Genomic DNA, 15,138 nt, shown 5'->3' with positions numbered 1-15,138 from the left:
GTCCCTTTTTCTAAAATGTTCCTTCCATTTCTAACTAGATTCTATGGTCCAACATTCTATGATCCAAAGTGCCTTCCAGCTTTGAATATTATTCTATATTATATAATCTAACAATCTATGTTATAAATTCCTTTCTGGCTCTAATGGTATAGAATTCTAAGAAAGTGTGAATTCAGTGACATCATTTTCCCATAAGTTTATTTTGCAAATAATATGGATTTGAAGAGAAATTTTTTAAATTGTGTTTTAAGGGCTTAGCAACATCCCTCTACTGGGCACAACTTCTTGGGCAATAATTCATCTTTATTTCCCCAAACTCTGTCAATCTTAGGAATCAAGATTTGTGGCTCAGACAAGAATGCTTTGAGAGGAATGTTACATGGTAGACAGACTCATGAGCAACAATAGCATACCTTGTCATTCTAAGCAAAGTTTAGAGTATTGGGGTTGTACCCAAAGAGCATATTACTACTTACCTCACAGGATTACTGTGGGGAAAGTGAATGGTAAACATTAGAGTACTAAAGAAAAACAGCTATTTTCATTATACTTCTCACATCTAAGGGTTATCACCAGGATGTTTTAGGCAATCTTCAGAATATCAATCAGTTTCAGTCAAAGTCTGCAACCAATGGTCTGCTGTGCATGGTAAGATATTTTTGCGTTGTGTTCATTAAGCAACAAGCTATCTTTCTTTATTCTCTTTGAGATGTCCAGAAGCTGGAAAGTCCCTGAAAATCTAATCATTGTCTAGTTATGATAATAGTAATAATAATAATAGCAATGACTTACATATATGCATTCATGGATATTGCTTTATAAAAGTATTGCATTATAGAATCAAAATCAAAGCTAGAAGGGATCTTAAGATATCAATTAGGCTAGTTTTCCTGTCAACTTCGTTCCTCCACTCACCCTTTTCACATGAAGCCCAGAGAGGTTAAAAGTCTTGCTCAACACCACCCTCCCACCAAATAGTAAAGCTGACCCAGCTTTACTACTGGGTCTACTTCCAAATCCAGCCCTCTATTAATACATACTTTAACCTTCCCTACAGCTTTGTAAATTATGGCGTCAATTCCTACCAGCCTCATTTCAGAAAGATGATGTTGATCAACATTTCACAGCTATTAAGTGGTGGATTAAGGATTCCAAAAGAGCTCTTTTGATTGACTGTAAGTCAGTCTTGCTTGCTTGCTCTCTAGGTTCAGTTTCTTAACTAAGAGAATAGAGTTTCTCCTTAAAGAGATGTATCTCAGTGGTAAAATGTGTTTAGTATATGAGATGTTCAAATAAGAACCAAGTCAGTGCTGCTAATTAGATGTGCTTATTTGATGATATGTTGTTAAGAGTTTTGAATCCCTAGTTTATTTAATAATGTCCTCATTTAGATTTTTTATTTTGACTGGAAATTAAAATCCCATCCCCAATTATTTTTTAGGTTTTTGCAAGGCAAATGGGGTTAAGTGGCTTGCCCAAGGCCATACAGATAGGTAATTATTAAGTGTCTGAGATCAGATTTGAACTCAGGTACTCCTGATTCCAGGGCTGGTGCTTTATCCACTGTGCCACCTAGACACTCCAAAAATATTTTAAAAATTAAAAATTACAATTATAGTGGCTAATTGTTTCAGTATAGGAATCCATGTAAAGGATTACGTATTATTAAATTTCATCAGAATGCTAAATAACATTATATTTTCCAAGTCCGTTGCTTTGTGTACTTGCTTACCTTTTAAATATTTTCTTTCCAAAACTTAGACACTATTCAATTATCTGAATTCCCAGGCAAATTTATTTTTATTCAAACAGGTATCAAAAATTAGGGACTTATTCAATATTGATAGGTATTAATATTTAGAATTGATGGAAATTCTGACTTGCTATCAAGAGAACATATATGCTAGGTATGATGGTATATGTATGTAATCCCTGCCACTAGGAAGGCTGAGGCTGGTGAATTGCTTGAGATTAAGAGTTCTGACTTGTATACCACAGTAAACTAAGCTCACTGGGTATCCCATAAAGTCTGGCACTTCTCAAGAGCAGGGAGCTTCTAGGTTGCCTAAAGAGGAGCAAACTGACTGAGGTTGAAAATTAGAACAGGTCAAAAAGCCCTCATTCCAATTAGCCATAGGATTATGATGTGTGTGTGATTCATGAATTTTAAACCTTGGGAAGATGAGAAAAGAGAAAGACAGATAACACATCATAAGCACTTTAAAACTATACTGTGAAGTAATGGAAGAGAGGTAAACAAATAATGGTTTTGAAATGATGCTTAGGATCATAAAATTGTAGAAGTTGGAAAAGAATTTAAGAGAATGTTAGAGCTGGAAGAATTCTTAGAACAAAAATGTTAGCACATAGGGAAAGAGAGCTAGAGCACAGAATATTAGAACACAAAGAGAGCTGGAAGGAAACTTAGAATATAAAATTTGATTAGGACTTAATTATACTTTAGAAATACTGTATTAGAATGCAGGACCTCAACAGAGTACAAATCTTACTTAAAGTAAAAATGTACTCTACAATATCCCTGAGAAGTGATAATCCAGCCCCGACTTGAAGACCTCCAATGAAGGGAAGCTCATTATCTTATGAAGTGATCTATTAAATTGTTGGACATCTATGATTACCAAATATCTTGAAAAAATTAAGGGTAAGAAAATCGAATCCTTTAGATAAGAAAATTTCTATTATAAACAATTTCCTCTTTAAAATATCCTTGAAACTATTCTTTTTATTAAGGTTTTTGCAAGGCAAATGGGGTTAAGTGGCTTGCCCAAGGCCACACAGCTAGGTAATTATTAAGTGTCTGAGACTGGATTTGAACCCAGGTACTCCTGACTCCAAGGCCAGTGCTTTATCCACTACAAAATATCCTTGAAGCCATTCTTAAAGCAAATGGTCATAAAGGAAAAACCTTACTACACATCCATTGTTATCTTTCTCTGCTCAGAAGTATTTGATATCATGTGAACAAATCATTGAATGAAGTTATCAGGAGATCTCAATTACAACTTTGGTGTTGCTATTGCTTAGCACCATCATGTCAAATCAGGGCAGGAAGGTAGCACAGTGGATAAGAGTGCTGGACCTGGAGTCAGGAATAATGATCTTCCTTAGTTCAAATCCAGTCTTTGACACTTATTAGCTATGTGATCCTGAACAAGTCTCTTAACCCTGTTTGACTCAGTTTCTTCACATGTAAAAATGACCTGGAGAAGGAAATGACAGCAGTATCTTTGCCAACAAAACTCCAAATGGGATCCCAAAGAGTTGGACGCAACTGAAAAAATGACAACAAAATTACTCTCTCAAGACTCAATTTCATCATCTGTCAAAAGGAAGTAATATTTACCCTTCATTCTCCCTTTGGATTGTGAAAAGACTCAGATTAAATAATGAACATGAAAGTTCTTTGAAAACCATTAAGATTGTTAGTTTTCTGATCTGATCCCTGAGAGTCTGAAGAAAACCCTAATAAAAGGTAGTCATCCTAGTGGCAGACATTGAGGCAGAGACTGAATAATAAATTACTGGACTTGTAGTCATGAAGATGAGTTTAAATCCTGTCTTAGACACTGATTGGGTATGTAATTTTGGGAAAATAGATGAACATTTTTGAGGCATTTCCTACCTGTAAAATAAGCAGATTGGTCTTGATGGTCTCTAATTCCTTTCTAGTATTATATTTATGATTTTATGACCTTTGGATTTGGGGTCAGTAGAGCTAGGATCTAGTTCTAGCCTGATCACTAACTCTACTTATTAGCTTGGGTGATCAGTTCTTTTTCTTATGTTCATCATTTTTATCTATAAAATAAAGGGGTTTGTTAGTCTAAATGGTTAAAGTTTTGATATTCTATCATTCTGTGTTCCAAGAACCCTTTGAGTTCCAACATTCTGTGACCTAACTCTTTATGACCATGAATTACTTGAGGGCGGAGACTGTCCTCATTCACATAGTAGGAACTTATTATAATGACCCTTGCTAGTTCTAGCAATTTTCTATTCCTAAATTTCAACATCACTCTTTTCAGTTTTCTGGTGGTAGTAGTTAGAGTCTTGGTTTGTCATCCAATTATTTTACCTCTCTTGTCCTACATTTCCTTATTTGTAGGATGGGGTGATCACAGTACTTCTCTGTACCTGACAGGAATGATGAGCTATCTTATTTACATCCCATGATTCTTGTTAGAATGTGCTAAAAATAAATGTCTTCTTCATTTCCTCATCTGGATCAGTATAAGTGAAAATACAGTAGCAGATCCTCCCTCACCCCCCCTCTAAAAAAAAAAAAACAACTCACCCCAGGAAAGCATATCCTGGACAGCTTTAAGCTAGTGCTCCTACTACAGAGCAATTTAAGATGCAACCAGAACCTGAAAAGCTAATCCCGAATGAACAATGGGCCAGATGGTAATGTTGGTGGGAAGCAGTAAACATGATAAATAGCTTCCTACTGCAGCTCCTGATCAGTTTCAATATTTAATAATTTTGCTCTGCCCCCCTCCCCCCTCCCCCCTGGCCTTTCCCTATTGCAGAATCCTGCTACCGTCTATATTTGGCTCTGAAGCCAAACACTTCTTTGGCTTTTATGAAGGCATCAGCAGAAATTTTAGTGTGTGATTGTGACATTAGAGTTCTAAGTCCTCAAATGATAATTAATTAGGATACTTACCCTGGAGGAGCTGGATCTAAAGTCACTCCCTACTGCCAATGTAAAGATTGTAAGCTAGCTGCCAACTGTAACCTTGTGATAGAGGCTCTCACCTTGTTGAGCCAATAAATTGTTTTATTCAGTGAATTTGAGTCTTGTTACAAAAGCAAAAATAAGGGAAGGAGGTTGAACTGAGTGATCATTCTTATTCTAGGGCCAATGAACAGGGGTTTTTAATAATGATAATAATAATAACAATTATTATTATTATTATTATTATTATTATTATTATTATTAATAACCAAAATCCAGTTTCTAACCCCTCTCACTGAGCATGTGTTAGTGGTAATAGCTGACAGGAAGGAATGAACAACAAGGAAGGTCAGATGTTAATATGAGACCATTACCAGGATTTTCCAGGGAGAGAGAATTTTGTGGGATGGGTGATTTAATAGCTAAAATGTTATGTGAAGGCATTTGCTGTGCTCCCAAAAAGAGATATTCTCTTGGTGGAAGAGATGGGGGAAAATTCTGAAACTACATTCTCTATTGGCTTTGGTCATGATGACCTTTCCATTGTGGGTAACATTAATCTTTTCTGCTCAAAAATAAAGATTAGACTTTTATTTTTAGGTTTTTGCAAGGCAAATGGGGTTAAGTGGCTTGCCCAAGTCCACATAGCTAGGCAATTATTAAGTTTCTGAGGTAGGATTTGAACTCAGGTACTCCTGACTCCAGGGCCAGTGCTCTATCCACTGCTCCACCTAGCTGTCCCAAGATTAGACTTTGAAAGGAAATTTGCAATAAAGAATTTCCTGGCATCTTTCAATAAGGCATTTTACGCATCTCATGTGGAGATGTTTAGACATGGTCTGATATTGTTATAAAATAGACTTCTCTATGTTTGGCCTCAATACTAAAATTAGGTACTGTAAAACTCCTAAGTGTCCCTGAATTTTAAGTACAAAGGTTACAACTAACTCTTACCTAAGTATAAGACCTGTTCTACTAATGGGATCCAGCAGGGTTTTTATTTCTAGAGGGTCACATGTTGCATTATGAAAATTAATCCCCTTCCTGACTACTAACAATTAGAAATAGATAGTGAAAGAGAATTTTTAAAATGGATTACCTGATTCCTTCTGTTCAAGACCCATGGAGTTCCACCTTCTTGTTATGTCAATATACAGAATATCTACAGATGCCATTGAGAAATTGCTGCCACTGAGTTTGCAGTTCCTGTGCAGATATTTAGAAGATATGTTATTATAGAAGAGAGCCAAGCAAGAACAGTAATAAGCTAAAAGCAGCCATCATCTTCAGTATTAACACCATCAATTATCAAATGCTACCATTATTACAATCAATATCACTATCACTACTCATTACCCTCATAACCATCATTTTCACCACCAACACCATTAACACCATAATAATAATAATAATAATTATTATTATTATTACAATAAATCATCATTGTCACCTTTCCCCAAAGTTTTCTTTTAATGACATTTCATGCTGTAAAGATGACCCAGGGTTTTTGAAGGTCATTCCAGTATAACACATGGTCCAATATAATCTAAAAACTGGAAAGGATACAATCCCAAGGACCAGTCTTAAGTATGGATATTATTCATCACCAGAAGGATGGACAACAGGGTGCTACTTTTTTGGTCCACAGAAAATAATGAAATAATCATAACATGGAAGGAAACTAACAGTGGTGGAGAGAGAGTATATGTGGGTCTTTTGAAGTACTTAAATAATAATGATTGCAGTTTACATGTTTATATGTTTTAGAGTTTACAGAGTCCTTTCCTCACAATAGTTTTGTGGATAGGATCATATGAGAGCCTCATTTGGGAGATCTTTTATAACATACTTTTGTATCTAATAACTCTTTGATCCTCCTGATAGACCTATAAGGGAGGGAGGCATGGCAGGAACTATTATTTTTTTCTTAATTTGATATTTTATTTTTCCAATTACATGTTATGGAAGTTTTACAATATTCATCTACTTACATATTTATAAATTACACATTTTTCTACCACCCTCCCTTCCCACTCCTCCCCTCAGTGGTGAACATTCTAGTAAAAATTGTACACGTACTTTTGTGTTTAACATATTTACATATTAGTCATTTTGTATATGAGGAATTAGGACTAAGGGAAAAAGAAGGAAAATAATGTATAGGAAGGAAAAATAAAAGTTTTTAAAAAGTGAATATAATATCCATTCAGATTCTGTGGGGGTCCACCCCCGGAAGTGAATGTCATTGCCCATAACAGGTCTCCCAGGTTGTCCTAGATCTCTGGACTGCTGAGAGGAGCTGTAACCATCATATTGATCTGCTCACAATCTGGTGTTAATGCTCCCTTCATTCATCATCAATTCCCATAATTCTTTCCATACCTCTCAAGTCCAACCATTCATGTTTTTTTAATTGAGCAATAGTACAACATAACAACCATTTAACATAACTTGATTCAGTCATTCTCCAATTGATGGTCATCCCTTCAGTTTCCAATTCTTGGCCACTTCAAAAAGAACTGAACATGTGGGACTTTTCCCATTTTTTTACGATTTCTTTTGGATATAGGCTTAATATTGGCATTGCTGGGTCAATAGGTATGATCAGTTATTGCTCTTTGAGCATAATTCCAGATTGCTCTTCAAAATGATTGGAATATGAAGTATTATTTCTGATTGGGAAATGGAAGATTAGAGAGATGAAATGACTTCCTTAAGGTCACATAATTAGGAAGAGGAAGCATTAGGATTCAATCCCTGGGCTTCTGACTATAATTCCAGTGCTCTTTGCATTAAACAAACTTAAGTCTAATGCTGACTCTGCCAAATCACCTGTTTGACCTTGGAGAACTTGTTTTTCTTCTCTGAGCTTTAATTTACTGTCTGCAAAAGGGAGGATTAGATTAGGTGATCTATAAGAGCCCTGTGGTTTCTGTTATTTCTGTAGATTTTTTTGGGACACACATCTATCATGCACACAAGTTTTATACTCCTGATGAGAGAGTGATGGATTGATCATTCATTCATAAAAATATTTAGTTTCTTTTGTGTGTAGAAGTGTTGGAACTTACAGTTTAGTAGGGGATAAGAGAGAATATAAATATCTATAATATACAATATTGCATGACAAATATATCATGGAAATGTAAAGCAAGGTGTTAAGTATTGTACCTACCCAAACAGAATTGTTGTGATGGACAAAACTGTGTGTATACACACACATACATACAAGTAACATGTATTACAGGTGTATATATATATATATATATTATATGTATGTTTATTTTGCAAAACTCAAGGCATTAGATAAATGTTAAGCTGTTATTACTAACTTCTCGAGGGAAGAGGTGAATCAAACCAAGAAGGCTTCCTGAAGGTGGAGATTAAATGTCATAATTATGCAAGCATATACTATTCAACTGCTTAAACTTTAACATTGAAGCCAGAGAGTGACTTCTAAGTCTAGAGATAAAGGTTGAATATGGGTATAATTCTCCTCTTATCTGTTCACAAAATACCACTAATGGATGTGTTTTGTGAAGATGCTGATTAATTTAGCCAATTTGTCTTGGTGATGATGTCTGTTTGTCCCCATACATATGTCCACATCACTGCAGTGTCTTAAAACTATAAGGTCTCAGAGGAATAGCATTCCTTTCCAACAGATGTGCCCATGTCTTCACTGTTCATCTGCCCTGATTTCTTTACTGATTAGTCTCAAGGAGGCAGAAGAAAAGACAAATCCCAAAGCTCAAGGCATGGAACACTCCCTGGCTCCAATGTTAAAGTTGAGGCAGCTGACGGTATATGCTTGGATGATCAAATGATAACAGTGTATCATTTGCATAGACTGAAAACATTATTGCTGTCCAAAAGCAATTTCAGGTTTAAAATGATCCATAGATGAGTCCCAGGAGTCAATTTTACATACGGGAGTGTTCAAAGCTTTTCAGTTTCTCCAATCTTTCAATCTGTCATGTGAGGATTTTTATATAAGCAAGAAAATCTGCTATATTCTTCTAAACACTCAGCAGCGAACTGATCCCATAACCCTTTTTTCTCCTCCTGGATTAATGAAGGGATTCTTGGAGATGACTGTTGTTATGGAATTGTCATTATAAAAGCTATTTGAAAAGAACCTGAGTAAGCAGATGTTCCTAAGGACTCAAAGGGCACATAAGGGCTTAGTAGCCTCCCTTTCTTAAGTTCTAGAGCTGGCAGATATCATATTTTGGGGTCTCAGTTTTCTCATCCATAAAATAAGAAGATAGAATTAAGTGGAACCCAAGTTGACATTCTGCTTCTAGTTCTCATGTCTCAGTGGTGCCTTGTATTTAACATTCTAAAACCAAATTCCTTATCTTCTCTCAACAGCCTGCCTTATTAGTCCTTAATAAATACCTTGACTTGATTTGACCTCACCACCTTATTTCTGAAAGTGACACCATCATTCTCTCAACCAACAAGACTATACCTCTCAGACTTATCTTTGGTTCTCCTCTTTCTAATTGTGATGGCTTAAATCAGTTAGTGAGTTCTGTTAATTCAACCTTTGTACTTCTTCATTTGCTTTTCCCCCATTCAATTCTCCCACTTGGTTCACCTGAACTATTAAAATATTCTCCTTATCTCTCTTTCCTCTTTCCTTCACATCACTGACAGTTCCTGACTCTGTTTCTTCATTGGTTGTTCTCCATCATTAGCATGTTCTCCCTCTTCAACTCTGCCTCTTGGCTTCCTTGACATACCTCAAATCTTGATTCCTATCTCAACTTCTATAAGGGATCTTTCCTGGTCTCCCACCTTTTCTTCCCTGAATGACCACTGCTCTGTGGTATCCTACTTCAAAGATTATCTTCTGTTTACTCTCTCTATATATCTTGTATGCACACAGGTGTTTACATGCTGTTTCTCCCACTAGAATGTGATCATCCTCCGAGGAGGCATTATTTTTGTCTTTCTTTGTATCCTGTTTAGCACAGTGGCTCAAATATAGTAGGCACTTAGAAAATGCTTGTTGATTGACTAACCTTCTAAAGCACATATGTAATCTTCATAGCTAACTCTCTTGCTCAAACACCTTAGTGGCTCCTTATACCTACTGAATAAAGTAAAAAATCAGTTTGACATTCAAGACCCTTCCTTTTCAGATGTATATGAATATATTGTAGGCAAACTGAGTAACCATATCACTGTGCATTTGCTCAAGTCATTCCCTATACCTGCCACATCTATTTTTCTCTCTGTTGAAATCACACCTATTCTTCAATGGCAAATTTAAATTTTACCTCCCCAAGGAAACCCCTTTTGATTCTCCTGGTCATAAATGACCTTTCCTGTATTGTATATCTCATGGCACTTTATTTATACTTTGTTTAGTTTTAGGATCAAATAGTGATTCCCATATTATGTACACAGCAGTCTCAGGGAGCCTACTCCAATATGGCAAACCTCATTAGGACCCAACTAACTACATGAGTGCTAGAAGAGGTTTTATATGGAGAATCCAACAAAAGACATGGACAAGAATAGCACTAAATAAGAGGATGGGAAGGGTTAGAATTTTCAGTGATAGAGGGGTACCAAAGACAGTGAAGCTCACTGATCCAGGGAAATATTGAATTATTGTTATTTTAGGGTAACTGTGTATGGGTGCACTTAAATTACAAATCTTAATCTGTTCTTTACCAAGCAAAGCTTTCTAGGACATCAGTTCAGACAACATCGACTACTTCCCAGGGAAAACTTTCAAAGCATGTCAGCCTCCTCTTACCAGTTCTCATCCAAAATGCGGCAGTAATCATTGACAGTTCAGACTATGAGACCTTGTTACTCCAAAGGCTGACTCAATATTTTTCTTGTTCTAGTCTTCCCAAAGGCATCACAGTAATTTTGATTGCAAATTATCAACATCATTAGTGATGATTCTGTATTTTATTTAATTATCATATCAAAGTGTTCCCTTTACTGACTACCACCCAGCTGATGTAAATTCTGACTATCCTGCTCTTTGGGTTAATGGAGTATAAAAAGAAAAGTTTAACTGACCATCAGTATAGTCACTTTTCCTGACTGGTAGAAAATAGAAGTGTCAAACCCAAAGCAGGAACAATAATTTACTAAAGAGAATTCTCCATTTATCCTGTTATCCATTATAACAAATTTCTTCCATTGACACCCAACAACTACAGGAGATGCTAATATTTGTTACAAAGGCAACAATTTTGAGTAAAAAGATGAGGAACTGGGAGTCAGGAGATCTGAGTCAAAGTCCCAGTTGTGCTGCCACATCTATTTGATCTTGGACAATTCACTTTTCTGGTTTCCATTTCCTCATCTGCAAAAGGAGGTGTTAAACTAAATAACTTCATTTGAAGTCCATGAATTTTTTAAAGAGTTTAATAGCTGTTTTTCAATATAAATGATTTTCTTTGGATATATATATATATATATATTATATATATATTATTTTACAAATTTAAAAACATTATTCTGAGGAGTCCTTAGGTTTCCATCAGACTTTTGAAGAGAGGTCCATGACATACAAAAAAAAAATTAAGAGCCCCGAGATTAGATGGTTTTTAAGGTCCCTTACAAATGTTAAATGTAAAGTTCCATTCATATAATACTTTTTAGATTTTTGCAAGGTAAATGGGGTTAAGTGGCTTGCCCAAGGCCACACAGCGAGGTAATTATTAAGTGTCTGAGGTCGGATTTGAACTCAAGTCCTCCTGACTCCAAGGCCAGTACTCTGTCCACTGCGCCATCTAGCTGTCCCCATTCATATAATACTTTAAGGATTATAAAGTACATTACTTATTTTGTAACTTTTAATCATCATGATAACTCTGGGAGATAGGAAGCACAGGTATTTATCATACATTATAGATATCAGAGGCTGAGAGATGATATACTTTACCCTAGATCTCATGAACTTGTGTCAGAAGATCACATGCTAGAAGGGTTCTTGAAGGTCATCTAGTCTACCTCCTTAATTTTGTAGATAAGTTAATTAAGATCAAAAGAGGCTGGAGTCAACTAGTGGCACAGTGGATAGAATACCGGCCCTGGAGTCAGGAGGACCTGAGTTCAAATTTGACCTCAGACACTTAATAATTACCTCGCTGTGACACCTTGGGCAAGTCACTTAACCCCATTGCCTTGCCAAAAAAAAGATCAAATGAGGTTAGGTGAGATATTTTGACTCCAAATTTCTTTTTACTACATTACAGTCCCAACTAAAGTGGTTAGGAAAGGTTTTGTGAAAGAGGTGGGACTTGGATTACCTTAAAGGATGGGGAAGAGGACAAGAGGATGGCTTCTAGACTAGGTTCACAATAAAGCAAAGATGTGAATGTAGGAAAGTATGAATTGTTTTTGGAAGAAATTGAGAAAAACTTGGTTTGGCTAAAACAGTATTATACAAAGGAATCATGAGAGATAATGTAATGGTAAGGGCAGCTAGGTGGCATAGTGTATAGGGTACATGACTTGGAGTCAGGAAGACTCATCTTCCTAAGTTCAAATCTGGCCTCAGATGTTTATTAGCTGTGTGACTCTGGGCAATTCAGTTTGCCTCAGTTTCCTCATCTATAAAAAGTATGTGGAGGAGGAAATGGCAAATCATTCCAATATCTTTATCAAGACAGCCCCCAAAGGGATACCAAAGAGATGGATTTGACAGAAAAGCAACTAGGCAACAATATAAAGTTAATTTGAGAGATGAAGTCTATAGTAAGGGAGACAGCTTAATAGGTGATAAGAATTCTGAATTCGGAGTCAGAGTCTTGGGTTTGAAATCCTGAATTGCTTTACCAATCTGGTCTCAGTTTTCTCATCTATAAAATGAAAGAACAGTACCAGATTTCTAGGCTACCTGAAATTCTAAGTTCTATGATCTTAATAAGTTATGTCAGTAATATTCAGATCCTTTGAAAATTGATTATGCATATATAGTATATATATATTAGCTCTATATTAGGTTGAATATTTAATCAACTAGAACAGTCAACCTGATAACAAATAATTAACACTATTAGGAAAAATGTATAGGAGTCATTTCTGGTTTAAATCATAGGTCATGATAGGAAATCAAGCAAAAGTTTTTGTCATTTATGATCATGGCTGCTAATGTCATAATTTGTTGCTATTCTGCCTTTCTAATCTTATCCAGTTCTCTTTCTTATGTGCTATAACTTTAACCAAATTAGATAGCCCTTTTATGCCACCTAACTTGTTCCAACTGCAAGTTTTTACTCAGACTATTTCCTATGCTAAAAATGTTTTCCCTTGCCACAACTAAGCCTGCTCATTTTCTACATATTTGTTTTGGGTTTTTTTAGGTTTTTACAAGGCAATGGGGTTAAGTGGCTTGCCCAAGGCCACACAGATAGGTAATTATTAAGTGTCTGAGACCGGATTTGAACCCAGGTACTCCTGACTCCAGGGCTGGTGCTTTATCCATTGCACCACCTAGCCACCCCTATTCTACATATTTTTTTATAGTCAAATTAAAATATCACTTCTGTCAGGAAGCCTTCCTCAATATTCCCAAGTTAGGAATAATTTCTAAAATACTTGGTTCACATTTCTTTCATACACTGATTATCTTAGCTTAAAAACTCAGTACTTGTGTGAACTCTTTATTCTATTTTATCTTCTCATAAGTAAAATCAAGATAATTGACTTTGCACTCCATCTATCTCAGAGGATATTAAGAAAAAAAAAGTTTAGGACGCTATAGGAAATGTGAATTATTATTGTGGCTATTTGTGCATGGATCATACTTGTCCTCCTGGTCATGAGTTCTAGGAAGGAAGCAATTGTGTCTTATTTAATTTTAGCATCTCCTCCAGTACCAACTTCTGTACACAGTAGGAACTTCATACATGTTTGTTGAAGTTGAAGTTCTTTTTTTTTTTGAGCCTCGAAAGAAAGCTTTGGGGCCCAGATAGATTTCTAACTTAGGAAGTAATTCAAGCAGAGAACTTACTGGCAAAGGAGCTATATTCAGTATAGCATTGAATTATGCTAAGTTGAATGTAGAAATCACATGCAAGTATATTAAAAGCTTTTCTGTTTTTGAACCTCTCCTGCATGCTAGTAAAGTCATCAGATTTGAAAGACACTACTCTTGGAAGAACAGTTGAATGTTGATCCTGATGTAAGTACTGATGTTTGCAAAAGCAATTGTTTGGAAATGTTGGACATTTCCAAATAGTTGTCCTATAAGTCTCTCAAACTCCATATAATCCGAGCAGAACTCTTGTTTCCCTCAAATGCACCCTTCCTCTAATCTTTTCTTTTTCCTGTTGAAGATACTATCATCTTTCCTGCCATTCAGGCTTTCCATCTCAGAGTCATCTTCAATTCCATAGTCTCCTTCATTCCACGTATCCAAAGAGTTGCCAAATTTTGTCATTCCATCTCTTTAACATTTATTGTATACATGACCACCCACTTAATTCAGGCTCTCTCATAACCTCTCACCTGGATTTTTTTGGTCTTCCAATTGCTCTTCCTACCTCAAGTTTCTTTCCTTTCTGATGCATCCTCCACAAACAGCTGCCAAAGTGTTTTTCTTAAGAGCACAAATCTGACCATGGTATTTTCCTATTAAATAAGCTCCAATGGCTCCTTTAGGATCATATACAAACTTCTCTAACTTTTTTATATAAACATTTTATTTGTTTTCTAATTATATACAATAGTAGTTTCTACCTATCATTTTTTAAGCTTTTGAATTTTACAATTCCTCCCTTCCACCCCCTCCTCCACAGAAGGCAATCTGATAATCTTTACATTATTTCCATGCTATACATTGATCAAAATTGAGTATGTTGAGAGAAAAAAACATATCCTTGAGGAAGAATTAAAATATTAGAGATAGTAAAATTATGTAACATATAAGACAACTTTTTTTTAAAAAATTGAAGGTAATAGTCTTTAGTCTTTGTTTAAATTCTATAGTTTTTTCTCTGGATACTTATGGTATTCTCTGTCACAGATACCCCAGAATTGCCCTGATTATTTCACTGATGGCATGAGCAATTCCTTTAAGGTTGATAGTCATCCCCATGTTGGCATGTACAGTGTTCTTCTGGTTCTGCTCATCTCACTCAGCATTAATTCACGTAAGTTTTTCTAGGTTTCTCTGAAATCCCATCCCTCCTGATTTCTAATAGAATAATGTTCCATAACATACATATACTACAATTTGTTCAGCCATTCCCCAATTGATGGACATTCACTCAATTTCCAATTCTTTGCCACCACAAACAAAGCTGCTGTGAATGTTTTTTATACAAGCATGTTTTTACCCTTTTATCATGATTTATTCAGGGTATAGAGCCAGTAGTGGTATTGCTGGATCAAAGGGTATGCACATTTTTATTGCCCTTTGTGTATAATTCCAAATTGCTCTCCGGAAAGGCTGGATC

General features: G+C 35.7%; 1 protein-coding gene across 4 annotated transcripts in view; it reads right to left on the bottom strand.

Annotated features, from left to right (window-relative positions):
• TTLL11 (tubulin tyrosine ligase like 11) overlaps positions 1-15,138 on the bottom strand; it is a 301,263-nt gene that overhangs the window by 51,572 nt on the left and 234,553 nt on the right. For all 4 annotated transcript variants that reach the window (XR_012473656.1, XM_074211653.1, XM_074211655.1 and 1 more), the window contains one exon: positions 5,799-5,905. Coding sequence is in view for 3 of the 4 variants with exons in the window: in XM_074211653.1 (XP_074067754.1) it covers positions 5,799-5,905 (107 nt within the window). In the remaining variant the exon portion in view is untranslated. The remainder of the gene's footprint in view (positions 1-5,798; positions 5,906-15,138) is intronic.

The sequence above is a fragment of the Macrotis lagotis genome, chromosome 1 (genome assembly GCF_037893015.1).
Source record: "Macrotis lagotis isolate mMagLag1 chromosome 1, bilby.v1.9.chrom.fasta, whole genome shotgun sequence".
NCBI lineage: Eukaryota > Metazoa > Chordata > Mammalia > Peramelemorphia > Peramelidae > Macrotis > Macrotis lagotis.
The sequence above is the reverse complement of the archived record's forward strand: the minus strand, read 5'-3'. Positions and strand labels throughout refer to the sequence as shown.